At 42.7% G+C, this 25,405-nt stretch overlaps 3 protein-coding genes and 6 non-coding genes across 13 annotated transcripts; 2 read left to right on the top strand and 7 right to left on the bottom strand.

Moving 5' to 3' along the window:
• Nucleotides 1-2,035: 2,035 nt before the first annotated feature.
• Nucleotides 2,036-7,021, bottom strand: RPL7A (ribosomal protein L7a). Its single transcript, XM_075185723.1, has 8 exons — nucleotides 6,906-7,021; nucleotides 5,842-5,962; nucleotides 4,629-4,778; nucleotides 4,065-4,205; nucleotides 3,803-3,882; nucleotides 2,890-3,020; nucleotides 2,618-2,687; nucleotides 2,036-2,192 (listed from the first exon to the last, which is right to left on the bottom strand). The coding sequence occupies exons 1-8, from the start codon at nucleotides 6,906-6,908 to the stop codon at nucleotides 2,088-2,090; spliced, it is 801 nt and encodes a 266-aa protein (XP_075041824.1). The 5' UTR covers nucleotides 6,909-7,021; the 3' UTR covers nucleotides 2,036-2,087.
• Nucleotides 2,764-2,836, bottom strand: LOC142102635 (small nucleolar RNA SNORD36). Its single transcript, XR_012679291.1, has one exon. It is a non-coding gene; the product is annotated as a small nucleolar RNA SNORD36 (small nucleolar RNA).
• On the bottom strand, nucleotides 3,096-3,168 carry LOC142102632 (small nucleolar RNA SNORD36). The gene has a single exon (XR_012679289.1). It is a non-coding gene; the product is annotated as a small nucleolar RNA SNORD36 (small nucleolar RNA).
• On the bottom strand, nucleotides 3,951-4,026 carry LOC142102633 (small nucleolar RNA SNORD36). Its single transcript, XR_012679290.1, has one exon. It is a non-coding gene; the product is annotated as a small nucleolar RNA SNORD36 (small nucleolar RNA).
• Nucleotides 4,274-4,345, bottom strand: LOC142102638 (small nucleolar RNA SNORD24). Its single transcript, XR_012679294.1, has one exon. It is a non-coding gene; the product is annotated as a small nucleolar RNA SNORD24 (small nucleolar RNA).
• LOC142102637 (small nucleolar RNA SNORD24) lies at nucleotides 4,860-4,931 on the bottom strand. The gene has a single exon (XR_012679293.1). It is a non-coding gene; the product is annotated as a small nucleolar RNA SNORD24 (small nucleolar RNA).
• Nucleotides 6,099-6,171, bottom strand: LOC142102636 (small nucleolar RNA SNORD24). The gene has a single exon (XR_012679292.1). It is a non-coding gene; the product is annotated as a small nucleolar RNA SNORD24 (small nucleolar RNA).
• Nucleotides 7,022-9,433: 2,412 nt separating the features above from the next.
• MED22 (mediator complex subunit 22) lies at nucleotides 9,434-16,545 on the top strand. 5 transcript variants are annotated; one of them, XM_075185721.1, is made up of 5 exons: nucleotides 9,434-9,534; nucleotides 11,534-11,668; nucleotides 12,030-12,110; nucleotides 12,988-13,196; nucleotides 15,278-16,545. In XM_075185721.1, exons 2-5 carry the CDS (start codon nucleotides 11,546-11,548, stop codon nucleotides 15,462-15,464), a joined length of 600 nt encoding a protein of 199 aa, XP_075041822.1. In that variant the 5' UTR covers nucleotides 9,434-9,534; nucleotides 11,534-11,545; the 3' UTR covers nucleotides 15,465-16,545. The 5 variants fall into 5 exon arrangements, with proteins under 5 accessions (XP_075041822.1, XP_075041819.1, XP_075041823.1 ...); XM_075185718.1 differs by having other exon boundaries at nucleotides 15,272-16,545; XM_075185719.1 differs by having other exon boundaries at nucleotides 9,485-9,545; nucleotides 15,272-16,545.
• Nucleotides 16,546-19,570: 3,025 nt separating this feature from the next.
• Nucleotides 19,571-25,124, top strand: SURF6 (surfeit 6). Its single transcript, XM_075185715.1, has 5 exons — nucleotides 19,571-19,684; nucleotides 21,825-21,924; nucleotides 22,523-22,660; nucleotides 23,314-23,393; nucleotides 23,657-25,124. The coding sequence occupies exons 2-5, from the start codon at nucleotides 21,831-21,833 to the stop codon at nucleotides 24,335-24,337; spliced, it is 993 nt and encodes a 330-aa protein (XP_075041816.1). The 5' UTR covers nucleotides 19,571-19,684; nucleotides 21,825-21,830; the 3' UTR covers nucleotides 24,338-25,124.
• Nucleotides 25,125-25,405: the final 281 nt, after the last annotated feature.

The following is a 25,405-nucleotide window of genomic DNA, read 5'->3' as shown; positions in this document are numbered from 1 at the left end:
TAATGTTATTGTACGGTCATTGTGGGCTCCATTACTGCTGGCTCACGGTTGGGCTACCTCTCCCATGTAAGCCTGCTGGGAAGAGGCAGTTCTAGAAGCCACCATAGTAGCTGCACACAGGAATGGGTGCAATATGGCAGCCAGCAACGTTTGTCGCTGTAATCCAGGTTCAGCAACAGATCACTTCCTTGCGGAGCAGAGAAGATCCTAATGAATCCTGCCAGCACTTTATCCAAACAGGGAGGTCTGCCAGCATCAGCATGTAGACTGCTACACCAGAGTCTGGCTGCCAACCCTCTGGAGAGGATTTCAGTGTAGAGTGGGCAATAGCCTGTGAGCACTTATCCAGGAGAGACTTTGCACAGCAGATTTAAAGAAATCTTCCCAGGTTTTGTGGCACCAGAACAGAATACCTTCACCAACTGCAAAACTAAATAGTTGAGGGGACATCACAAGATTAATTCCTGCAGGAGGAATGTCAAGCAGCCACTTGGAGAACAGTTGTTACCTCTGTACATGATTAGCCCCCTGGCCTAATTAGCAGGGTAAGATCCTACAGTCAGCATCCTGCTCCCACAACAGTAGTTATGGATTATCTAAAGCAAACTGTATCTCAGATAACCTTTATGACTCTTTAGATGCAGATGTGTCCATTACCTTACTCTATCTTCAAGATGTAGTCATTCTGGTGACCACAAATCTAACGAGATTCAGCCCAAAGACAGTAAGGCTGTCAGACTGTGCATTGGCATGTCTAAGATGTGGATATTGTGAATGTCTAGAGTCAGTCATGTTGACATTAAAGGGCCTATCCATACAGGTGGCATGCTGGCACTTATGGTACCCAAGCCTTGGGTACACTGGTGCTTGTTGTACTAAAAGCACGCCCATACAGCTAATGGCAGCCTGTGTTTGCAGGGACCTTTCGTGCACCAAACCAATACTGTTCCTTTATGCTATATTTTATTACCCCCCCCCCCCCCCCCCCACTGTTCAGGGGTGTGGGAATAGCCCCAGCAATTTGTTTAACTGTTTTAAGCCCCCGACACTGCCCTTTGAACATTGACAATGACTGTCGATTTTACTACCTGTTGACAGTCACATTTAAGTCATGTCATCCGCGCTGTCACCCTTTTGGTGTTAAGTGTCTCCAGGACCTACCCAACCATCATCTTCACGTCTTAAACTCAGTAATGAATACATGCTGTTCTAGCAGGACACCTGCCCATTTGTTTGTGTTAAAGCCAATGTTTTATAGTGTATAGAGGTCATAAAAACTATAGAAGTCGTTACTACACGATCCCTTCTGTTCAGAGCCAGGTGTCCCACCCATAATCAGAGCTAGTTACAAATTATAACTACTTTCATGTCTGGCCAATGCGTAGTGATACAAGCCCCAGCACGCTGTGCCAATAGATAGCTGGCATACCATGCTGGGACTTTTTCCAACACCTGGAGAACCACTTGCCTGATCTTTTTAGAGTATGCCTGTCCTAAGAGGGAAATAACCCTGGAACAGATGACACCAACGAAGGTGAAATATAGTGAAGACTTAATAGCTTCAGCCCATTACAAACTAGCAACAATCAAGGCAGTCACAGTCCAAACATTGCACCTTAGTGGGGGCATTTGGATCTTTAATTAATATGCCAGACTCATGAACTTTGTTAACACAAAGGTGGTTCCTCTACAGCAGGCCTTGACAACCTGCGGCTCTCTCCAGGCGCTGGGAAACTACAAGTCCCAGCATGCTCTGCTGGCAATGAATGCTGGGTCTTTGTAGCATCCCAGAACCTGGAGAGCCACAGGTTGTCCGCACGATATAATCAGGACTCCACAGAGGGAAGCTGATCAGTGTAGGCCAAGAATGACATTCACCTCCCCCCCTTCAGCCATGTAAGACCCCCAAGCACTCACACTAACCAGGCTGCAGCAGCCATATAAACAGATTAGTGTAAATGAATCTGTGCAACGATTAATACACAGGATGACTGTGAAGTCTGGAAACACATTACATTGACATAGGAAAACCATCTTCTGAAATTGTCTTTATTATGTACAGAACAGAGGGCTGACACTCAGTACATTTAACCCAGCTTGGTGGCTAGCTCCTTGGCCTTCGCCTTCTCGAGCTTGGCAATCCTAGCCACAGATTTCGGGCCCAGGATCCCACCGCCCCAGTGACGACGAATCTGTGAGGGAGAAAACAATAACACAAAGATTAGTTTCCAGAGAAATAAAAACTTAACCACTATCGGCCTCTAGAGGTCATCAGAAATCACTGAGACAACGATTAGGGACATTTCACCCATCTGTTAACATTTCCACTTTTGGCTTTAATTTCACCTCAAGTCATTTTTGACAAAACCTCCAACCACGGTTCAGCTGAAGTTCTTTCTAGTGGTAGAAATCCAGCATCTTACTATATGCTGAACTATAGATACTATAAGTTTGTCTCAAAGTTCATTAGAAGCTGCAGAGTTCTGAATTTACAGAACAAACATTGTCTGCAGAAGGCAGCGACCGCTGGTAATAACTGGACAGTTGTTAGAAGTATTTAGTACGGCTGAAATAGGTTTGGAAAGGGGCCGTTTAACACCGCAGCCCAGAATCTTACCTCATCATGTCTGTCATTGTAGTTGGTCTTAACTGCCTCCACAAGTTTAGCCAGAGCCCCCTTGTCCTCACTGTGGAAGAGATAAAGGTCAGCACTGTATATATCAGACCCCCAACCCCTAAATGATTTACAACAGCAGAACCTTCGCTGCTCAGGGTTAAAAAGCTCATAAAACCACACAGAGGATTCAGGTGAATAATTCTATTTTCATCATTGCTAAGAAGGTTCTGCCAAGTGCACACTAGGAGACCTCCCGGGGCGAGAAGACTTACGGGTTGACTTGTGTAAAAGCGACACTTGTGCAGGTCTTCCTGTGGACCAGGCGGCCCAGTCTGGCCTTGCCCTTGATGATGCAGTAGGGTACACCCATTTTACGGCACAAAGCGGGCAGGAAGACGACCAACTGAAAGACAAAGGGGGTACAGATTGAGCGCCGTCCTTAAATACACATCTGCTGACGTTCAGGAGAAGCATCGGAATTGCTCAGGGTTAAAAAGCTCATTTTAATCTTCATGATTCAATCAGGTGAAGAAATTCATACATCATTGCAATTCACAAGCTCTGCCGAGTGTATGTGCACCAAAGTGCCCCCTTCCGACACTAACCCACAACTAAGGTAACGTCACAGGTCATTAACAATAAAGACCTTAAGCACAGACAAATCAAAGTACCAGTTTCTATATCAGTGCTTCAGCGATAAATGTGCCACATTCAACATACAGAATTGTAGCTCCTTCAACATTACAAATAAGCAAATTAAATGGCTTAAAAATTCCCTTCAAAAGGGAATCTGTAATACAAGTTCTCCATTACACAGGAACGAGAAACACTGATCTGTATTCTAGTTTTTGTAGCAGATTCTCTCTCCCCCCTCTTAATGTTTTCAGTTGGAAGTATTTGTGTGTGGCGGTGCTATTGTCCAAAACACACATTACCAACATCCACACCAAAAATAGCTGAAACTGCATGGTAATTAATAACTATCCGATTTCACCATCTAATCTGATTATTTAGCAAATTTTAAGTCCACAGTAACAAATCCTTAATTTCAATTAAGTATAATGTATAAGTTTTATTATAATCATTAACCCATCAACACGAACATTCAGGACATTGGAGATAGATAACTAATCCTCTAATGAACAGAGTCCATATTACAAAGTTACATCATTAATCCCAGCACACCTCGATAGGATCCACATCGTGAGCGATCACCACCAACTGCGCCTTCTTGTTTTCCACCAGAGTGGTCACCGTGTTGACACCTGAACGAGGAACAAACATTTGTTTAGCTCTTTGCGCTGTCAGAAAGGACCGCCACATCCGCGTCGCCATTGCTCAGGGTTAAAAAGCTCGTGTTATGATCCACACAACATAATTCAGGTGAAGAAATTCAAACATCATCGCAATAAGCATCATACCGTAACGTAATAACTCTGCCGTATACCTGCTCTGATGACTGCTGGTCTCTTGGTGGGCACATCGGCTTTCCCGGCAGCTTTCTGTTCAGCACGGGCCAGAAGCCTTTTCTTCTTCTCCTGCTTTGTTTCGGGTCTGTACTTGTGGGCCAGTTTAAAGAGCTGAGTGGCTGAAGGAAGAGAAGAGAAATCAGCAGTCTGCACAGAACAAGGCTCACAATACAGATCTATTACACGGTGCATCAGCGATCTTGGTGGAAGTGTGTAATCACAACTACTCAGATAGCAAATATTAGTGACATCATTTGCACGTGTGTTTTGGCGTTTAACATTTTTCCCTAAATTTAATCAAATACTTAAGTATAAAAAAACCTTGATACAAACAGTTAAACCCTTATTACTAATGCATAAACAAGTCAGTCATTACATCCCAACTGTTTGGATACAGATGACCAATTGGTTACCCGCCCCCACTAATTTTAAGACTTAATGACTATTATTAAATCAATGGAATAGCTCTGGACTAAATGATCCCACAAGATTGCGAGCCCATATGTCCTACACCAATTACAGAACGGGGCCAAGCGCCTCACCTGTCTGACGGTCCAGAGCCTGGGTGAACTGGTTGATTGCGGGTGGGACCTTCAGGCGCTTGTACAGGATAGACCTCTGGCGCTGGAGCCGGATGTAACGAGGCCATTTCACAAAGCGGGTCAGATCCCTCTTGGGTTGGATATCCTGACCTGGATTAGGACAAAGACAAATATGGGTGAAATGGAGACAACCCAAATGAAAGGTGGTCACACTACGGGCCTACTACACGGTGCATCAGCGATCTTGGTGGAAGTGTGTAATCACAACTATTCAGATAGCAAATATTAGTGACATCATTTGCACGTGCTGAGGTTTCACATAAGTAAATATCACTTTATATACAAGAAAGATACAAACATGACAACCTTCAAGCATTCTCCGAAAACCTCTCCAGACAAGCTTATAAAATTCCTCAACCACCCTCTTAATCTCCCTAGGTTACCCTATTACCACCCACTACACAGCTAACACAAGACGAAAACCCTCTGACCAACATTGCGGTGTGACTGATCACACAGCCCACTCAATACTTTTTACCTTTGCATTATAGCTAGTCCAGTGTGCAATATGATGTAGCACTTACCCTGGTTTCAAACTCCCATTGTCCCATAGATTGTAAGCTTGCGAGCAGGGTTATCTTACCTCTGTCTGTATGTATTACCCAGTACTGTTTTATTAATGTTTGTTCCCAATTGTAAAGTGCTATGGAATTTGCTGGCACTATATAAATAAATGATGATGACTTCATGCATAAACATACAACCTGTGTCATAAATCTGACCACCAGGTTCAGATAAACCACTGTCATTTACAGATTTTAATATTCCCAAAACATTAAATACCAGACACCTGTTCACAAAGATGTAACCTAACAACAAGTAATACAGACCACATATTTCCATGCTACATTATCCATCTTCTAAAGCATTCATCACAAATTAAAATTTCTCACATGCTTATAAATTTTGGGCAGATGCCTCAGGGTTCTATACAGTGAGCCAAGAATCTACCTAGTTAAAAACAACTAATCCACACCAGAAACCCCATCTAGCATTACTAAGAAATGTGAAACTTGTGAAAGTACCCATTAGAAGCAACACAAAGTCATGGAAGTTTCCCCTAACAAACCCCCTAAAAACTATCCCGTCCCCACAGAACATGGGAACGAGCATCTCCAGACATGTGATAAACCAACAGACCAGCGTCACTCACCAATGCCATAGTTCTTCGGCCTCTTCTCGAACAGAGGGTTCACCACCTTCTTTACTTCAACCTTCTTGACCACAGAAGGGGCTGGTGCCACCTTCTTCCCCTTGGTCTTCTTTCCTTTAGGCTGGAGCAGGAAATAAAGAGAAGGACATAAGCACTCAATGAGCTCAGCACACTGTACACAGCATCAGGTGTCCAGTGTTAGACAGAACACACATGACTATGACAATACTACATATAGGAACAGTCTCCTATAGATGTGCATCAGCGATCTTGGTGGATAAAGGTGTAATCACAGGTTCAGACAGCAAATATTCTATCACATCATCTGCACATCTGAACTATTACATACACTTAGCAATATAAACATGCAGTGCACAGTATAGATAGTGTAGGCAGCAATATATATATATATCTATCATGAATAGAGCAACATAGAGAAGCATTGCACAGGACACAGGGTAGATATATACTGTGTTATGCTACATGAAATATATACACACCATGTAGCATTACACAGTGTGTGTGTGTGTGTGTGTGTGTGTGTGTATATATTAATTACACACAGAGCATTGCACAGTATACATATAGTGTACATAGCATACAAGGAGGACCATAGAGAAAAATGACATGGCTATAACAGATATTACACAGTATACATATACACAGAGCATTGCACAGTATACCTATAGTGTACATAGCATACAGGGAGGACCATAGAGAAGAATTACATGGATATAACACAATATACACCCGGCCTCCCCGCTCACACACACCCCGCCGCAGCAGACACGATCTCGGGCTAGACATTAGGAAACACCGAGGCCCCACCAGGCAGCACAGGCCGCACGGAGGTCAGCGCAGATGACGGCTTCCCCGGTCACATAAGCAGCGGCCTCGGGTACACCCCGAGCTCCCCGGTATAACTAACCCCCCGGAGACAGGACATACCCCCGGCCAGGGAGGGAGCGGGGTCCGGGGCACACACTGAGCGGGGACACGGCCGGCACGGGGTCCGGATGGGACAGGATGGCGCTGGATAGAGGAGCCGGGTAGAGAACACTCACCATGGCGGACAGGGGCAGAGAAAGGAAGAACGAGGCATTGTGGGTAATATTTGTATCAGCCGTCACATCTCGCGATAGTTGGCTGCAGGGAGCGAGATCTGAGTCTGTGGACGAGATGTGTGTACTGCACAGCAGTATATGTATATATAGATCATTATATATCTCTATATCAAATCATATATATACATCAGTGGTCAGGGAACAGGGGTAAATTACCCCAAATGGGGTATAAATGAAATTCCTGGGGATAATGCTGCTGATTCACATGCTGTCAGTTGGATTGTAGACCCCTTTACATGTGAAATTGCTGTTGTGCCAGAAGAGCCTCAAGGGTTGGCAGAGGCACTTCTTGAGCTTCGATGCAATAATGTGCATTTGAAAACAAAGCAGATCTGTCATATTGTTGGATATCAACAGCTGCAAAAGCATTCAAAATTGCACATGAGGAGACAGTCAAAAAGTTGCTGCCTTTTGCAACAACCTACCTTTGCGAACAAGGATTTTCCACTCTAACGAACATAAAAACAAAGCAGAGAAATCGATTGAACGCTGAAGACTGTATCCAAATTTCTCTGACATCATATTGCCCCAATATGGATGCTTTCGTATCAAAAATTAAGCAACATCATTTCTCCAAAACCTGAAGTTTTGAAGTTGAAGCTTTCAAAGAAATTTTGAATAGATTCAATACAATTTTGAATTCCAATAATTAATAATATATGATTTCCTTCCTTTCAAATCAAGGGGGTAACGTCGGCGTATCTAAATATATTTGGGGGTAAAAGGTAAAAAAGTTCCCTGACCCCTGATATACAGCATATACATCTATATATCAACCCATATATGTATATACATATATATCAGATCATTTATATGTATATACATCATTATACATCTATATATCAGATCATATAGGTATATACATCTATATATATATATATATGAAATCATATATGTATATACATCTCTATCTCTCTCTATATATATATAAAATTATATATGTATATACATCTATAAATATATATCAAATCAATCATGTGTATACATACATTTATATCTCATCAATTATATATATATATAATCAACCATATATGTATACATCTATATCTATACATTTATATATCATGAAATCAAATATGTATATATATATATATATATATATAATATATATAAATATCCATAATAATACTGACACCTGTCTTGCTGTCCAGTATTATACACTATATAAACTACCCTCCCAGGGTACAAAAACTCCTTTATGACACCTAAAAATCAGAACACTCTGTTGTTTGATTCTCTGATGATATGATGGGGTGACACGGTTGCGCAGGGTTCAACAATCACAGCGCTGGAGCAGAGACTGACCCCAATTCACCCAAACCCCACCACTCTCTACTTTGGGATGAAAGGCCGTTTTCAAGCACCGCTCCTTTCCAGGTCAGAAATTTAGTACTGTTCATCATCATTATCATCATCATTTATTTATATAGCGCCACTAATTCCACAGCGCTGTACAGAGAACTCATTCACATCAGTCCCTGCCCCAATGGGGCTTACAGTCTAAATTCCCTAACACACACACACACACACACACACAGACTAGGGTCAATTTTTGATAGCAGCCAATTAACCTACCAGTATGTTTTTGGAGTGTGGGAGGAAACTGGAGCACCCGGAGGAAACCCACGCAAACACAGGGACAACATACAAACTCCACACAGATAAGGTCATGGTTGGGAATCAAACTCATGACCCTAGTGCTGTGAGGCAGAAGTGCTAACCACTAGGCCACTGTGCTGGCCACTGTGCTGCCCACTGTTGCATGGAAATTATGACAGTTGGGAATGGTGGTCTGTGGCATACATGTCTACTCACCCGGAATGTCCGGGAGATTCCTGATTTTTGAGGAGCTCTCCCGGGAGACAGAGCCAACCTTCTGCAGCCTAGTGAAGGGGTCGGGGGCGTTGATTGCACAATTCAATGCAATTCAATGCAAAGTGTCATGGCCATACCCAACCATGTCACATTTCACAATGATGCCAATTGCATTGACGCGCATCTTGCACTTGTCACTCGCACCTCCCCTGTGTGGCAAGTATGGTTTGGGGGCAGCTTGGGCTGGTGGGGGCTTATCTCTGTATATTGACGGTTGTCAGCGCATTGTGGGGGGTTGATCAGACTTGGGATGGGGCAATATGGTAGGAGGATAGACTGGGCACAGCGCAGTGGGGGAGGGACTAATTTATATAGAGTATAGGCAACAGATGGGGAGGCTGCTCTTATGACTGGTGATAGCACAGTGTTGGGGGGCAGGTGTTTGTATATAGACTGTGGTCAGGACATTGTGTGGGGGGCTGCTCTGTGTTATATACACTGGGGCCACACAGGACACATCATGTAATAAGACACATAAGACCATACTACAGGCACTGTCACTTTAACACTTTGCACTGTCAACCGAGCTTGAAACGGGGCTCTGGGCTTCTAAAATGACTGACGTTTGAGTCAGCCAATGGCTAGTTAGAGAGGGACGTAATAGCCAATCAGCGAGGAGAGCGGGTGGAGCTGTTATGAGAGAGCGGCCAGCAGGGTGGTCAGACGCTGTGTGACTGTGGAGCGGCTGCTGGAGGTCTGTGCCGGGTACATGGAGGGGAGAGGAGTATTCCTGGGGTGCTGAGCTGGTCTATAGACCGGGGGCAGTATGGGATGGGGGGGCTAATCTGTGTTATATAGACTGGGGCTGCACAGTGGGCAGATGGGGGGGATTGGAGCTCTGCTATATAGACTGGGGCTGCACAGTGGGCAGATGGGGGGATTGGGGCTCTGCTATATAGACTGGGGCTGCACAGTGGGCAGATTGGGGCTCTGCTATATAGACTGGGGCTGCACAGTGGGCAGATGGGGGGGATTGGAGCTCTGCTATATAGACTGGGGCTGCACAGCGGGCAGATGGGGGGATTGGGGCTCTGCTATATAGACTGGGGCTGCACAGTGGGCAGATTGGGGCTCTGCTATATAGACTGGGGGCACTGGTTCCTGTACAATAGTTCTTGAATATGTACACTATGGATCTCATTTAGATTCATTAGTAAATGCATGATGCAAATTTACACCAGGAAGAGAAAACCTGCTTCATTGCAAATGTTGTGATATATTATAATTTTATTTTTTGTACTTGGGGAAATACAACCTGCTTTTGCATATAGCACACACCTATTGGGCAGATTTATTATGCAGTGAGAAAAAAGTATGCCTTTACTGGCACTATAAATATATGAAATAAACCGCTTAACCTAGATGGAGATCTGCCAGCCCCTCAGAAATATAAACCTAAAACCCAGAAAGGGGGGTGTGCGGTCACGTTGTGGGCCGCAGCAGATAGATGCAGTATAGGGCGGTTATCAGATCAGATGATGATTGAAGCAGCACTTGGAAAGGAGCCTGAGAGCAGAACCTGCTCTGTAACTGGTTTCCTCCTTGGATGGAACCATTAATCACCTACAGGCACACAAGGTGTAGACCAGTTGTTCTGTAGATCAATATAACTTTACAGTAACAGATGTGGGTGAAAGAAATATAAAATCCACCAGGACTCATAATAACTTATCTTTAAGAACCTTGACCCATTTCTTCACCTATAATGTTAGTTTGCTCAGAAGAATAATGTAAACACAGGCAGAACATGTTTCACTAGTTAAACTAATGTCAACCAATAAAGTACTAAAATGTCATCATTACCTAAACGGCATAATGATTTAACCCTACATTTACTATAATATCCCAAAATCCAAATCTGTCTGCAAGTTTGAAACTTGCCCCCTCCTGCAGATCATCCTGACTTTTCCAAGGTGCAAAATTGCACCATAACTCTAAAGAAGAATAGATGTATTAAAGATTATAAAAGGGAAATGTTTAGGTGTTGTCTATAGCATCCAATCAGATTCTATCATTTCCTGTGATATACTAGCTAAATCATACCTGTCTGTACTGAGGGAAGATTGTCATGCTCTAAAAAAATTAATAAAAATAAAAACCTGTCTATTTCCCAATAATCCTTTCTGTGGCTAAGGATAAAGTTTCTCAGAAATCTGGCAGTGTAAGATAGCAGTCTGAAAACTGAGCATTACGTCCCTTGCGATTTTACCATGCTTTGAACTCTGCTTTTACCCCCACTTAAATGCTGCATTACTGGAGACAATGTCTGGTCTTACTGATCGCTGGTTAAAATGGATCTTTGGTGTACACAGGTTTTTAAGAAAACAGACCGCATCCAGAACGCTGCATACAGGCCTTCTGCATTCTCGATTGTCTTCCTTTTTCTTACAAACCTGTGTACACTAAAATCCTGTTTTACACTGGGATCAGTGAACCCACAGATTGGCCGCAGTTGCGGTGTGAGTACAGATGGGTAAATGCAGCATTCAGAAGTCTGTAAAATCGTTCACGTGTGCCCCAGGCCTTAGAAAGATCTGTCTATGCATTGCTAGAACAGAAGTTCCCAATCATAAAATTTATAGCATTGTACAGCTCTACGGAATTTTCTGGCGCTATATAAATAAATGTTGATGCCCTAAAAAAAACAAACAGATAAAATACAATATTGCTAATTCCCCCTCTTTGTCTTTCAGTGAATTGAAGCCATGTCTCAGCAGAGAGTGCTACCACAGAGCAAGGAGACTCTGCTACAATCGTACAACAAGAGGCTAAAGGATGACATTAAATCCATTATGGACAATTTCACGGAGATCATCAAAACCGCCAGGGTGAATAATCCACATCCCTGTATCAGAAATATTACCCAAGACTGATCTCCGCCCACTAGAGGGCAGTGTATAGACGGTGCAGAAGTGTCCTGTAAATTATTAGAATGTTCATTACTAAGTAACTGTCGGACATGAACATACCGTTGTGTTACCGTGGTAGATTGGGTGCAGGGTGTATGCCCTGAATACTTCCAATACTCGTTCACACAAAAATTGGATTTTACTATTTCTGCTCTGACCAATAAACCATTAAAGCGAATATAGTACAATTACAGAAAACATTTGTTATATAGACCTATATACAGTGTCGCTGTTACGCAGTCGAATTCTTTTAAGACGAAAAATGTTGTTTGCTTTGCAGATTGAAGAAGAACATCAGGTCACCCGTTCAACTCAAGGAGAACAGGATAACTACGAGATGCATGTCCGATCGGCTAATATAGTAAGTTCGGCGGCCAGCGGCGCCTTCACACGCTAATGATTTTCCCGTCTCTTTTTTCATGATCTAGGCTTAGTTCATCTGGGAGCGAATAGTGCAAAATATTATGTGTTATTTGCACCAGTTCCAGAACAATATTAAATGTTGACGGTTGCATGTTATAGTCAGTGTGTTTAAAGTTACCGTGTTTAAAAGTAGTGTTAGAAGTTACACAATTGTTAGTTGGCCTCATAAAACCCTGGCCTGTGAACGTCTATTAATAATATTTGGATCTTCTCAAAAGCTTCTCTGATGGCAATTTCTTACAATTTCTTTCACTATAAAAAAGACAATTAGAATCTTCTTGCTAGAGGTTACAGCACCTTTTTTGGTGCACCAGTTTTAATTAATGCCATGTTTTACTTCTGTACTCTTATTATTTGGCCATATTTATATGCAGTGATGATAATGATAGGTTTCAGGGGCTGCATTTGCAGCCCTCTAACCTTCAAAGAGGGCCGTGCGTTACTCTTAATCTCAGTAATACATTGCAACAATACATTCACTCAAAGAACGATCCCCATCTGTAATAACATTAGCAGGCGTGTTACACGCTACAACTAACACATCTGACAATAATGCAGGAGGGAGATGGCCCCCCAAGTCGTCCCCTGCGGCCCCCATCTGTTACAATGTCTATCCATTATGTTATTGGCTTCCTCTTACTAAATATGAGGCTCCCGTCTCACATCAGTAGCCATAGACAAGAACCTGGTATCGCTTACAGAAGTACATATATTCCCGTAGCCGGACAGGGGTATAAAGGGCTTCTCCTCATAGGAAATATTTTGTTATGAAGCGCATAGGGGACAGTTAATAAAATTCTTCCTGTGTATTCCAGGTCCGAGCAGGGGAGTCCCTCATGAGACTGGTTTCCGACTTGAAGCAGTACCTTATCCTGAACGACTTTCCCTCCGTCAACGAGGCCATCAACCAGCGGAACCAGCAGCTGCGCAACTTGCAGGACGAGTGCGACAAGAAGCTGATTTCGCTGCGGGACGAGATCGCTATAGACCTTTATGAGCTTGAAGAGGAATATTACTCTTCCAGGTATAAATAGTCCTGGGTGCAGCCCCGGATGGAAATTTGCTGCCTTGGCTTTTACGCGGTCCTTGTCAGTCGTCTTGGACTAAGTGGCCAATGTCTATTTAAGGGGCTGGGATGAAGGCTGGCAGTTGTGCCTTACGGGGAATGGCCAATGTCATTAAAAAATAAGATCCTGTTGGTTGGCTGTACTTCACCTATACGCATATACACCCAACGGCACACATAGATTCTACTCCCCACTTGTTATAGAGTGGAATCAACAGAAATCCACGTAGACCAGTCTCAAAAGTCAATTTTACTTTTATTTAAAAAAAAAAAACCAACTCGTTCACACCACCGTGCCTGATTTTCTGCCTCTCATCCTGGTCAAACACCGCACACAGACGGCAATTTTTTTAATCATTGTGTCTCTTTATCTTTGTGCTGTACTTTCAGTTTATTTTGCACGGGGCACACAGGGATCTTTCCCATTTTTAATGTACTTTTAAGGATTTGTGTAATGATTTATTACAACGTGTCCATCTCTGCTGCCTTAAACAGTTTTTGTAAATATTTCAGCTACCAAAGTCCTTTCTGTGCCTCTCAACAAATTATAGAGTGTGTCTATATATTAATATATGAATAATAAAGTGAGTTCTGTTTTTCATCTTTCTAAACTGTTTGGCTATAGATTGAATGTTGTAGAAGACGCTGTTTGCAGTATTGGAAGGAGAGAAGAGTTTTAAAATGCATTATACGGTTATAATAAACAGGTCGTTTATGGTACAACAACTTCCATTGTGGTCCACCAGCTGCAGGTTGTAGTTTAAAAAGCAGCCGGTGGTTTGTGCGATCAAAATCTACATACATACATACATACATACATACATACATACATACATACATACATACATACATAATACCAGTTAAGGTAACATGCACAGAAGAGCAACACAACCGTTAATCTATATTTAGTCGTAAATGCCTAATATGTTGGAATAATCAGTACATCTGCCTATAGATAAGTGGACACTTACAGTTTAATAAAATATAGAAATAAGTATACCTAACCCTGAACACTTGTCTCATAAGTGTTTTCTCTGTCCCAGGTTACAAACAATTTTTCTAAAACTTGATTTCACTTTAATCGCCAGGCAAATTCTCACTGGATGCGTTAAAGATGCCAATTTCATGTATAGATTGTAGGACGTTCTAATGAGACATACAGTGAATAATTAAACTGTTTAAATCCTGTTGTGTTCTGAAGGATGAGGAGTAATTGTACTGGGGGAATTTTCATACAGCTAATACTGTCCTCATTTAGGAAAACTTTGTAAGGCGCTGGGAGGGGAATAGACCCTATTTATACTTCAATAAATCAGGTTATTCCCTAAAACTGTTTTTACTGTAGGTGATATATTGTCATGCCCCCTAATGACCAGATTCAGGTTTACTTGTCAGCTTCTGTCCAACCACTATAACATGTTTTTCTAACCAAATGAAACCATAAGTGTACAATTCACCGGTGGCTACTCCCAGTAGGTGGGAGTACTGGCTAGTAGGGTAGGAGTTACATTGACTATTACAGATTTCACCACAAGGCTTCAGGAGAAAGAGAGAAAATAAATTGTAATTCTTATTGACGACATAAAAGCTGATTACTGAAAACTTGGAGGTGTTGGTGGTGAAGTACGGTGCCGGAGCCTTCTATGTACCCCTGGGGTCAAATCTTGCCAGCTCTACCCTGCCCTAGTAGCGTTTATAGAGCAAAGTCAGTGCGTCATTAGTACTCTATACGTAATGGGCGCTTGGCCAAGATTAATTGGAATGTTGGCCTAAGAGTGCGATGGTCGGGAGTTCTGGTGCACAAATAGTGAGGGGTAGTGGTAGAATGTTTACTAAGCTATACAATGAGTAATGTAGCCATGTACAATGGAAGGTCCTGTCTATAGACTTAAAAATGATTCCTGCTGCTGATTTCTTAACGCTTTGCTTCTGTCTTGCTTTTTTTTTTCCTCCCCCTCCCCCTCTGCCTCTCTCGTCTTCTGCTCGCTGCCCTGGACACTGTCTGCTTTACCTGTTGGGCTTTGTATTGTAAGCTACAGTGTGTGTGAGCCAAGCAATCTCCCGCTGTGTGACGCGTACTGGTTGAGGGACAGTCTGGACTCCTCGCCCCAAGATCTCTCCACCCCGCTGGTGTCCATAACATCGGAAGCAAGTTCCACCGCCGGGCAGATTCATACGTCTCCTCACCTGAACGGGCATGGTGCCGGCATGATGGAGCACAGCTGAGAGCCGCCAGCCTTGTTCCACGGAGTTGATCACGCTGGCGAGCACAAGAATGTCTCCTGGAGGGATATTTTTAATTTCAATAGGGATGTGGAGTCCTTTACACTCTAGGCTGCTCTGTTTCCTTGTTGATTATACATATAGGCAAGGTAGAGCTGCCTGGAGGGCAGGTAGAGCTGCAAAGCTGTGGGTTTCCATATTCCAGTGGGGCTTATTTAGTAAAATAGTGCTATAAGCACCAATGTGGACTGTAACTGCTCAAATATTATTAATTTCAATAAGGATGTTGAGTCATTTACGCTCAAGGCTGCTCTGTTTCCATGTTTATCATACAGAGATGGAAGGTAGAGCCGAATCGATAGCAGGTAAAGCCGCATTGCTGCAGGTTTCCATATCACAATGCTTTTTTAGTCAAACAGTTTTATAAGCACCAACATGCAGTAAGTTATAGCAACCAATCAAAGTCTACCTGTCCGTTTTGTGATGTTTAGCAATTGAAAGCAAACCTGGGTGCTATAGGCTGTTGCCCAATTCTGCCCTTGACACCATTTTATTAAATAAGCCCTACAGTCTCCAATTAGTATATATTGCTGAGAGAGATTGCTTGTTCTTCCATTAGGTACTCTTAATCTTCAACACATGGAAGAAATTTACTTGATGCTCCCAGCGTCCCACTGTGATGCTGGTTCTGGTAGTAGCAGATCACTGATATTTTCAATACAGTATTACTCAACTTACACAGGATTCCTAAGGACCATTTCTATACGGTACTGGTTGTGTGACCGCTGGAGAAGACCAAAGATCTTCCGTTATGTTTGCGCTCATAATGTAACTGCTGTTCCCCCTAAAATGAGTGATTTGGAAATGCTAACATTAAATGCTGACCTCGGTAAGTTTCCCTTTGGTTTCCTGGTCACTCCGCTGGCGTTGGAATATTCTGCAGTTTAGTTTCTTTCAGAGCGAGGGGGCGCTGATTTGTTCGAGGATCTTATGAACTTTCAGTTGTGTTTGTCTCGTAGACATGTTTCTGTATATATTGTAGATGCTGAAATAAAAGCATGTTTTGTTTTTGTTTTATTTTTAATTTTGCTTTTGGGTTTACTCAAATGAAAAATGTGTCAATACTTAGGGGTAGAAGTACTAAAGGTTCTGAAAAGAAAAAGTGAAATTGTTGCCCATAGCAACCAGATTCTAACTATCTAGTACATTCTATAAAATGATAGCTAGAATCTGATTGGTTGCCAAGGGCAACATTTGTTGTTGGCAGCCCCTCTATATTGTATTTAATGTAAATGAGATGAGACCTGTTCAGCAGTATTTTGTGTAAAATGAAAGATATCTGCTCCTACTGTAGCATTGGAAAGAGGATACAGATCTTGCGAAGGCTGCTCTATGTCATTCTCTAGACATAATCTAAGTTCATGTTTATAGACACCAGCGTGATCTGAGGGTTTCAGACTCCACTTTAATTAAACAGACATTTTTGGAAAAATATGTAGCACCGTATGGATGTGAAAAGATCACCACCCGGCACCAGACGTGGCATCGGTATAGAAATGGTGACCTATCAATCTAAGGAGTAAGGAGATTATGTGTAAGATGTTAATAATCACATAATATATCATTATACACTGCATTCTGCAAACACATGCTAATTACGGAGTAAATATGTGTAACGTATAGTCTGTAGTTACTTGATCACACCAGAAATCAAAGCTTTCTAGAGATTAATGAGGCAGTGTCTGTTTTGTGGTCAAAATGCATTCACAGCACACAGACAGCGGATGCAGGGAGTCTCCCTCTAATAAACTACAATAGTTTCCGTATATTATAACAACCGCTGAATTGGGAACCTCTTTGGTTGACACAACAATGCATTTGTTCTGGAAGTCACCTAAATTCCCATTCAGTACAGTTGCTATAAGTCTGGAGAATGCATGAAGGTCAGTACAGTAACGGGATTTCAGGGTAACAATGTTTCCTGTTGGCCAATTACTCCGCACACAGTTCGCTGTATTCATATGGGCAACAGGATTTACCATCCAGTCTGATCTTGGATTGCTTTGATCAGATTGGATAATTGTTCTCGGTGTGATTCTCAGACAGGTTCGGGGAAAACGTGTGCAACTATTGCAATACACAAAACTCATGTAGAGTCCCCTACATAAGTCGGCCTGCTCAGCATTAACCTTTTAATAATCATTATTGCAGTTGTGCTGCGTAATTATATAGACTGTATTTTATACAGTATGAATATAGCGCTTTCCGACGTCTGAAGCAACATTCTTAAATCTCCACCGTTCTTGGAGGACTAGTGCAACCCGGACCGCAAAGGTTACTTGTCTCTGGCAGGTTACCCCACCATCCTGTGTGTTCACCACAGTTCCCCTTCTTCACATAGGCCTTGTGCTGGACAAACGCTGTCTGAATAAGGACTAGGCGGTCAGGAGTATAGTGTGCCAGATGTAGCTGGACTTTCTTTACTCCTGCTGACCCATTCTGTTTTTTTGAGATAAAAGTAAGCTTCCACAGTGTATTGCAAAAAAACGGGTGCACACATATGTGCCTATGCAGGTTTTCAAGATGGTCACGCCAGCTGGTGCCTGAAGAGGACGGATAGGGCGTTCTAATGTAGGCAGAGTACAGTGCAAAATGTTTAATATAAGTATAGCACGATACTCAAGCTCAACATCAATGTTTTATATATATTCTCTCTCTGTCTTTCTATCTCTCGCGTCAAAGGGCATATTTAGAAATTGGTGGTATGGAAAGTGTAAGTGAATAGAATCTGATAGTTTTATAATCCAGCATTAGAAGTAGCAGTATGACATACCCCTGTGTATCCTGCACTTCTACCACTGAATATATATATATGTATGTGCAGAGGAGACAGGGCTCAGTTATACACTGTATATAGCTATATAGAGATCTATAGGTGCAGAGGAGGCAGAACTCATACGCAGTATATAGATAGATGCAGAGGGGGCATGGATCTTTTATACACTATATAGATATATGTGCAGAGCTGTTATACACAGTGTATGTATATATATATATAATATATATATATATATATATACATCATACTTGCCAACTTTTCCTCGTTGGCTTCAGGGAGATCCCAGGGGAGGTGGGCATGCGGAGGCGGGGCTTGATGAATCACATCATTTTGGCACCGCCCCTAAATGATTGTCACAATTTTGGCCAATTACAACAGGGGCGGGGCTACGATGACACGATTTTTGCTTCACTAAGCCCCCCCCCCGCCACTTATCTATTGCGGTCGGCGAGAAACAGGAGGTTGCCCTGCTCTCCCGGGAGTCCGGGAGATCTCCCAGAAATGAGGGAGTCTCCCGGACATTCCAGGAGAGTAGGCAACTATGCGTTAAAGAAATTTCTAAAGACTGAACTGTCTTTTACATTTCTGTCTCCATTATTGAAGTCCTGTTGTCTTACCTGTCAGTCTTTGATTAAATCTTGGTCTCCATGAAAATGGCCACCTCCATAGGCATCAATACATGGACATAGGACACAATTTCTGAACTGTGTCATCATGCCACAGATGGCGAAGCCAACCACGTCTTGTACTGGCTCAGCATCAGGGAGAATGCCAGACCCTTCAGGGAGTGAGGGAGATCACCCCTATTTCAGGGAGTCTCCCTGACATTCAGGGAGAGTTGGCAAGTATGATATACATTCATAGTGCACAACTGTTATACACATTATATACAGGGGTGCAGAGCTATTCTACACAGTGTGTGTGTATATATATATATATATATATATATATATATATATATATATATATATATATATATACACATACATACATACATACATACATATATATGTATGTATATATATATATATATATATATATATATATATATATATATATATATACATACATATAGGTGGACAGCTGTATATATAGAGGTGCACAGCTCAGTTTATAGATCACTACTGTGTATGTAACACTAGCCCAGAGCACATACAGTAACACATGAGACCTCCAGTATCCCATCATGCTCCGCGCAGGAGCTTATCTTTCTTGGCACGACCATAGAGCTGTACCCAGTCTCCAGACCTGAGGAATCGAGCGCAGAATGTGGTGTCTCTCTGCAGCGGAAGCCGGAAGAAAAGGATGAGATCTGTGCTCCGTTACTCTGGTCTGGGACTCCATGTGTTGTGGCGTCCTGGACGGTGTATGAGCGGCCGTGACTGTGAGCAGATTGTTACATTGTATCTAATGTCTCTATCCTACATCATATATATAACTAGTACAGTGTTATGTGTCCTTTATAATATCCCATTCATACACATATAACTCACTCTTATGTCTCTTACATATGTATAATAGTGTGTAATATATAATATCTGGTAGATTTATATAATATCACATAATTGTAGACATTTATTGATATATTTATATAGGCAGCGTCCTTTGGATTTTTGTAAATCATGTTACTGACCCTGGCAGAGTGTAATCTTTATGTACATGCAGCATAGTGAGTGGCGATTGCCCAGTGATGTTTTAAGGTTACAGGATAAATTGCTGCCAGACCTAACTGTAAGTTCTGCTCAAACCCCCATCCAGACCTAACCGTAACCCCTGCTCAACCCCCCACCCAGACCTAACCGTAACCCCTGCTCAACCCCCCACCCAGACCTAACCGTAACCCCTGCTCAACCCCCCATCCAGACCTAACCGTAACCCCTGCTCAACCCCCATCCAGACCTAACCGTAACCCCTGCTCAACCCCCCATCCAGACCTAACCGTAACCCCGGCTCAATCCCTCATCCAGACCTAACCGTAACCCCGGCTCAACCCCTCATCCAGACCTAACCGTAACCCCTGCTTAACCCCTCATCCAGACCTAACCGTAACCCCGGCTCAACCCCTCATCCAGACCTAACCGTAACCCCGGCTCAACCCCTCATCCAGACCTAACCGTAACCCCGGCTCAACCCCTCATCCAGACCTAACCGTAACCCCGGCTCAACCCCTCATCCAGACCTAACCGTAACCCCGGCTCAACCCCTCATCCAGACCTAACCGTAACCCCGGCTCAACCCCTCATCCAGACCTAATCGTAACCCCGGCTCAACCCCTCATCCAGACCTAACCGAAACCCCGGCTCAACCCCCCATCCAGACCTAAACGTAACCCCGGCTCAACCCCCCATCCAGACCTAAACGTAACCCCGGCTCAACCCCTCATCCAGACCTAACCGTAACCCCGGCTCAACCTCTCATCCAGACCTAACCGTAACCCCGGCTCAACCTCTCATCCAGACCTAACCGTAACCCCGGCTCAACCCCTCATCCAGACCTAACCGTAACCCCGGCTCAACCCCTCATCCAGACCTAACCGTAACCCCGGCTCAACCCCTCATCCAGACCTAACCGTAACCCCGGCTCAACCTCTCATCCAGACCTAACCGTAACCCCGGCTCAACCCCCCATCCAGACCTAACCGTAACCCCGGCTCAACCTCTCATCCAGACCTAACCGTAACCCCGGCTCAACCCCTCATCCAGACCTAACTGTAACCCCGGCTCAACCCCCCATCCAGACCTAACTGTAACCCCGGCTCAACCCCTCATCCAGACCTAACTGTAACCCCTGCTCAACCCCCCACCCAGACCTAACCGTAACCCCGGCTCTACCCCTCATCCAGACCTAACTGTAACCCCGGCTCAACCCCTCATCCAGACCTAACCGTAACCCAGCTCAGGATCTGAACTATCCTGCGGTTTCTGCTCTTCAAACTTTTAAATCGGACTAACCCTCACACAGTCTCATTTGTACTCTCCAGAATGCTCACTACATCCTACTTTCAGGATACAGGTCCAAGTTTCCCCATATTTTTTGGGAAGAAGATTGGGGGCCTCTGATGTGTAACCCTATTTTTTTTAGTTTACTCTTTGTATTTATGGTGGATTATCCTCTAACAAAACAATAGTTTTGGCTGTGGCCTAATGGGCAGGGATAAGTGCGTTGTCCAAAAATACAATAGAGAACAGTGAAGGTGGCGGAAATAACTTAAAATTTTCAGGTACCTTAAACATTGGGATAACATAAGTTCAGGTATATTATACGGTATGTAGTCCCGTACTGCATGCAGTTAAGAAAATAACATTCTGAGGTTAGAAGCTCATTTTACATGGCAGCGGAGACTCTGGCAATACAATGGCATTTCTGGTGGGTCCTCGGGATCTGTTATATGTGTATAATTCCATTATTATTTATTTCTTTATACAGAAGTAGACACCCACACACACACTCCTTGTCTGTATTTGTTAATAGCTAATATGAAGGTATAAATGGGGGATAATATAAAGTATTATCTGTATTTTCAGGCACAAATGGCCTCTCTAGCAAGCAAGGATTCCTTCTTTCAAAGTCTGGGCAGGAAAGTGTGCGCTCAGCAGAACACAGAACCACGGAAACGGAAGATAGGTGAGAACCAGTGACCCTAGTCTGTGTGTCCATCTGTGTGTGTATTGGGTAATTTAGACTGTAAGCCCCAATGGGGGCAGGGACTGATGTGAGTGAGTTCTCTGTACAGCGCTGCAGAATTAGTGGCACTATATAAATAAATGGTAATAATAATAATAATAGGTCTTGAATGCTAACTCGGTGATGTCATGCAAATATTCTGCTAATTTATCATATAATTTTATTACCGATAGTAATGTCTGACGATTATATTTACCTCATTATAGTAAAGCGCTCATGTTAATACATGAACATTTTAATTGAAATAAAATGTTCCTGCGTTGAATAATTTTTTTCTGTATTTTTCTATCCATAAATTTTTTTGAGCCTTTGTGGGTAATAAAAGCAAGAAATGAATCGTCGTAGAGTGAGTAATAAAATCACATAGCTGTAAAAAATAAATAAAAAAAAATAAAAATTCTATGTACGCTTTACTAGTTATATTAGATCATTGTTTATTTATAAGACGCAGCAAATTCTGAAGCTCCTGACTATACTGCCATGCTAGAACATTATATATAAATATACACTGTAATATGTTTATCCCTGTAACCCCCAGCTTTTAATGATGGCTCAGAGGAATCCAACGGCCCCAAGAAAAAGAGGAAGAAAAAGCCACGGAAGCTAAGGAACAACAGGGTGGCACAGAGTGGTCCCCAGATACTGCCCCCAATTATCCCCAAACCACAGAACAAAGGTAAGAGGGATCAATAAATAATAAACAGTTTTCTGATGCTGGAGTGATGATGTCATAAACCTGAAATAACTGATGTGTTTTTATTTAACTAATGGCCCATTTATCAAGCTTATTTTCTTATGTGCGCTTTCGTGGCAATAAATAAAATTGGTGGGGGGTTACCGTCGGTATGATCCTGGGGGCAGAACTATCCCAACAACACTCCTCTGTGTCTTTAGAGAAGTGTAATTGGACAGTGCCACCTAGTGGCTGAGCAAGGGAAGTGTATTACATGTTCCGTAAAGCTGATTTGGAATTCTCTTATTCATCCTACTAGTAATTTGGTACATTCACCACTAAACCTCTCGCATAGCATCCCCCAAAAGTAATGTAGCTGACAATGCTAGCGAGTCTGCACAACTTTCTGATTTGTTTCTTTAAACTTGTTATTATTATAACGCATAACCACAATATAAGCCTAAGGGTTGTAAATTGTTACATAAAGTGCACGACGAATAACAAACATTGTGCAAGTATTAATGTGTTCTATTGTGGAATATATAAAGCGTAGACGTTCTTAAGTAATGTGTGTTTCGTTTCACATTAGTGTAATAATTGGTGGGTCTTTTTGGATCTCTCTGCAATCTTCATTGTGTCTTATTTTCTCCCTGTAGAGGCGGCTCCGACTTCCTTCTCCACCGTAGACATACTAAAGAAAAGGCTCCATGAGAAGATTGAGGAATGTCGCGGTCAGGTGAGGATGTTCCTGACAGTATTCTGCATGTTGTAACTATGATGATGTAACAAAACCTTAAGAACCACGTGCGGCCTTTATGTAGAGTGTAGATAAATGTGCTGCTGCTGAAGGAATGATATTTCCCGGTGTCTGTCTCCCACCGCCAGTGACCAAGGCACTATGTTTCATCTAGGCTTATATTAAATCACCGATGGTCCCCTATGTAAAATTTTGTGACGTATTTGAACGGAGTTTAAGCACATTCTTCTTTCTGAACACAGGTCTCCAACAAAGCTCTCTCTACTGAAGAAATCCAGAAAAGACGACAGAGGAGAAAGCATGAGAGAGAGAGGAAGAAGAGGAAAAGAAAGGAGCTAAAGATGAAGGCTGCACAGGCAACGGAAGAAGGTGAAACCCCCAAGCAGGAGGTGACAGCTGAAGAAGTTAAAAAGGAGAAGGTCCAAGCACCACTAGTCTTCAACAAAGTGGAAGTCCACGATGAGCCTCTCAACAAAGTACTGCGGAAAAAAGAGAAGAAGGAAACGATAAAAGGAAACATAACGCCGATGACGGGCAAGAACTACAAACAGCTGCTGAGCCGCCTGGAACTGCGGAAGAGCAAACTGGAAGAGCTACGGGCTAAAGACCAGGAGAAAGCCAAGGAATTCGAATCCAAGATCAAATGGACAAATGTGTTGTATAAAGCCGAAGGGTTGAAAATCAAGGACGACGAGGGGATGCTAAAGACGGCCCTGAAGAGGAAGGAGAAGCAGCGGGATCAGAGAAAGAAGCGTTGGGACACGCGTGCGGAGCAGACGGCGGACAGGATGCAGCAGAGGCAGGACAAGAGGAATCGCAACATCAAGAAGAAGAAGATGAACAAGCTGGACAAGAAGAAGAACAGAGCGCGCAAGCGAGGGCGGGTCATGCCCGAGGACTTGGCCAAAGCTAATGTTAAGTGAACGGTTACACAGGCTTTATAATGAGCTGCCCATCCATGTATGAAGAAAAGTCCCGCTGTACTGTTTATATGGCGAGTGTCCTGTTCTTTATCAGTTACATGTATCTAAGAGAGAAGATGCTTCAGGAGATAATTTCATGCTGGACAGTTGGGACTTGTATGTAATCCCGGCTTAGAAAAACCGAGAGCAGTAACTGTTACCATATATATAATATACGTTCCTCTGTTGGTAACATTTACAGATATATGTAGAAAAGTTGAATTAATTGTCATTGATAGGCTTCCATCTATAATATCACTTTTACAAGTCCTAATATACATGAAAACATCTCTTAAAGCCTTGGACAGTTTCATGTTTTGCAGACACTAAAAATCTCAAGTCTCTGTAAATTTTAATAAGTAAACTGATGAAATTAATATACAGTGGTCTTAACCCTCCGTAAGGATTATTCTATAACGTTGGGTGTCATTATCCAACTTCACGTTAGGCCGGGGCAAGCTGCAATCTAATTGGTTTCCCTAGGTTAGACATTTGTGGTTATTACCCCAAAGTTATGAATGACCCCGAGTGTGTCTTGTTACACAGAGGAGATAACCGTTTTTGCTGTCAGAGGAGTTAAACGTTTGTGTTACCATTCAGCCCGTCCCTGTTCTGTTGTCTCATTTATCAGAACTAGTAAACGTTTGATCCATTGTACAATGTGTGATTCCATGTTGCCTCCAATCCTTCTCTGTACCCGCATTGGGCCTTGTTCAGACTTACCTCAAATAAACAGGTGTTTTACATATCTTCAGTGAATGTCAAAAGCTGTAAGTTGTATAAATTGCGATCTTTGCTTGGGTTGTCTATTAAGATCGGGGTTATAAGTAATGTCCTTTTTTTTGGTGTAGGGAGTTGCCCTGGAAGATTCGCAGTCTTTTTAGGTTTCAAAAAAAGCCATGTTTAATGAGGAAATTACCTGCGAACATTAACCTACCACCTGCTGTATATATGGTGGGGGGGAGCCCCCCACCTCCGTTTTATACAGAGGGGACAGACATGTCATCAGAACCCTCGACAGTCGGGGCA

Source organism: Mixophyes fleayi, chromosome 9, assembly GCF_038048845.1.
Source record: "Mixophyes fleayi isolate aMixFle1 chromosome 9, aMixFle1.hap1, whole genome shotgun sequence".
Lineage (NCBI taxonomy): Eukaryota > Metazoa > Chordata > Amphibia > Anura > Limnodynastidae > Mixophyes > Mixophyes fleayi.
The sequence above is the reverse complement of the archived record's forward strand: the minus strand, read 5'-3'. Positions and strand labels throughout refer to the sequence as shown.

What these genes read in the sequence shown, in the direction of transcription:
- RPL7A (XM_075185723.1), bottom strand. An exon ending in GCCGAAGAACTATGGCATTG is followed by an intron (nt 4,779 to 5,841) that starts GTGAGTGACGCT and finishes GTCCTAATCCAG; the next exon opens with GTCAGGATATCCAACCCAAG. An exon ending in ACGATGTGGATCCTATCGAG is followed by an intron (nt 3,021 to 3,802) that starts GTGTGCTGGGAT and finishes TTTGTCTTTCAG; the next exon opens with TTGGTCGTCTTCCTGCCCGC.
- MED22 (XM_075185718.1), top strand. Translation starts at nt 11,546, where the DNA reads ATGTCTCAGCAGAGAGTGCTACCACAGAGCAAGGAGACTCTGCTACAA. An exon ending in ATGTCCGATCGGCTAATATA is followed by an intron (nt 12,111 to 12,987) that starts GTAAGTTCGGCG and finishes TGTGTATTCCAG; the next exon opens with GTCCGAGCAGGGGAGTCCCT. An exon ending in GAGGAATATTACTCTTCCAG is followed by an intron (nt 13,197 to 15,271) that starts GTATAAATAGTC and finishes TTGTATTGTAAG; the next exon opens with CTACAGTGTGTGTGAGCCAA.
- SURF6 (XM_075185715.1), top strand. Translation starts at nt 21,831, where the DNA reads ATGGCCTCTCTAGCAAGCAAGGATTCCTTCTTTCAAAGTCTGGGCAGG. An exon ending in CCCCAAACCACAGAACAAAG is followed by an intron (nt 22,661 to 23,313) that starts GTAAGAGGGATC and finishes TTCTCCCTGTAG; the next exon opens with AGGCGGCTCCGACTTCCTTC. An exon ending in TTGAGGAATGTCGCGGTCAG is followed by an intron (nt 23,394 to 23,656) that starts GTGAGGATGTTC and finishes TTCTGAACACAG; the next exon opens with GTCTCCAACAAAGCTCTCTC.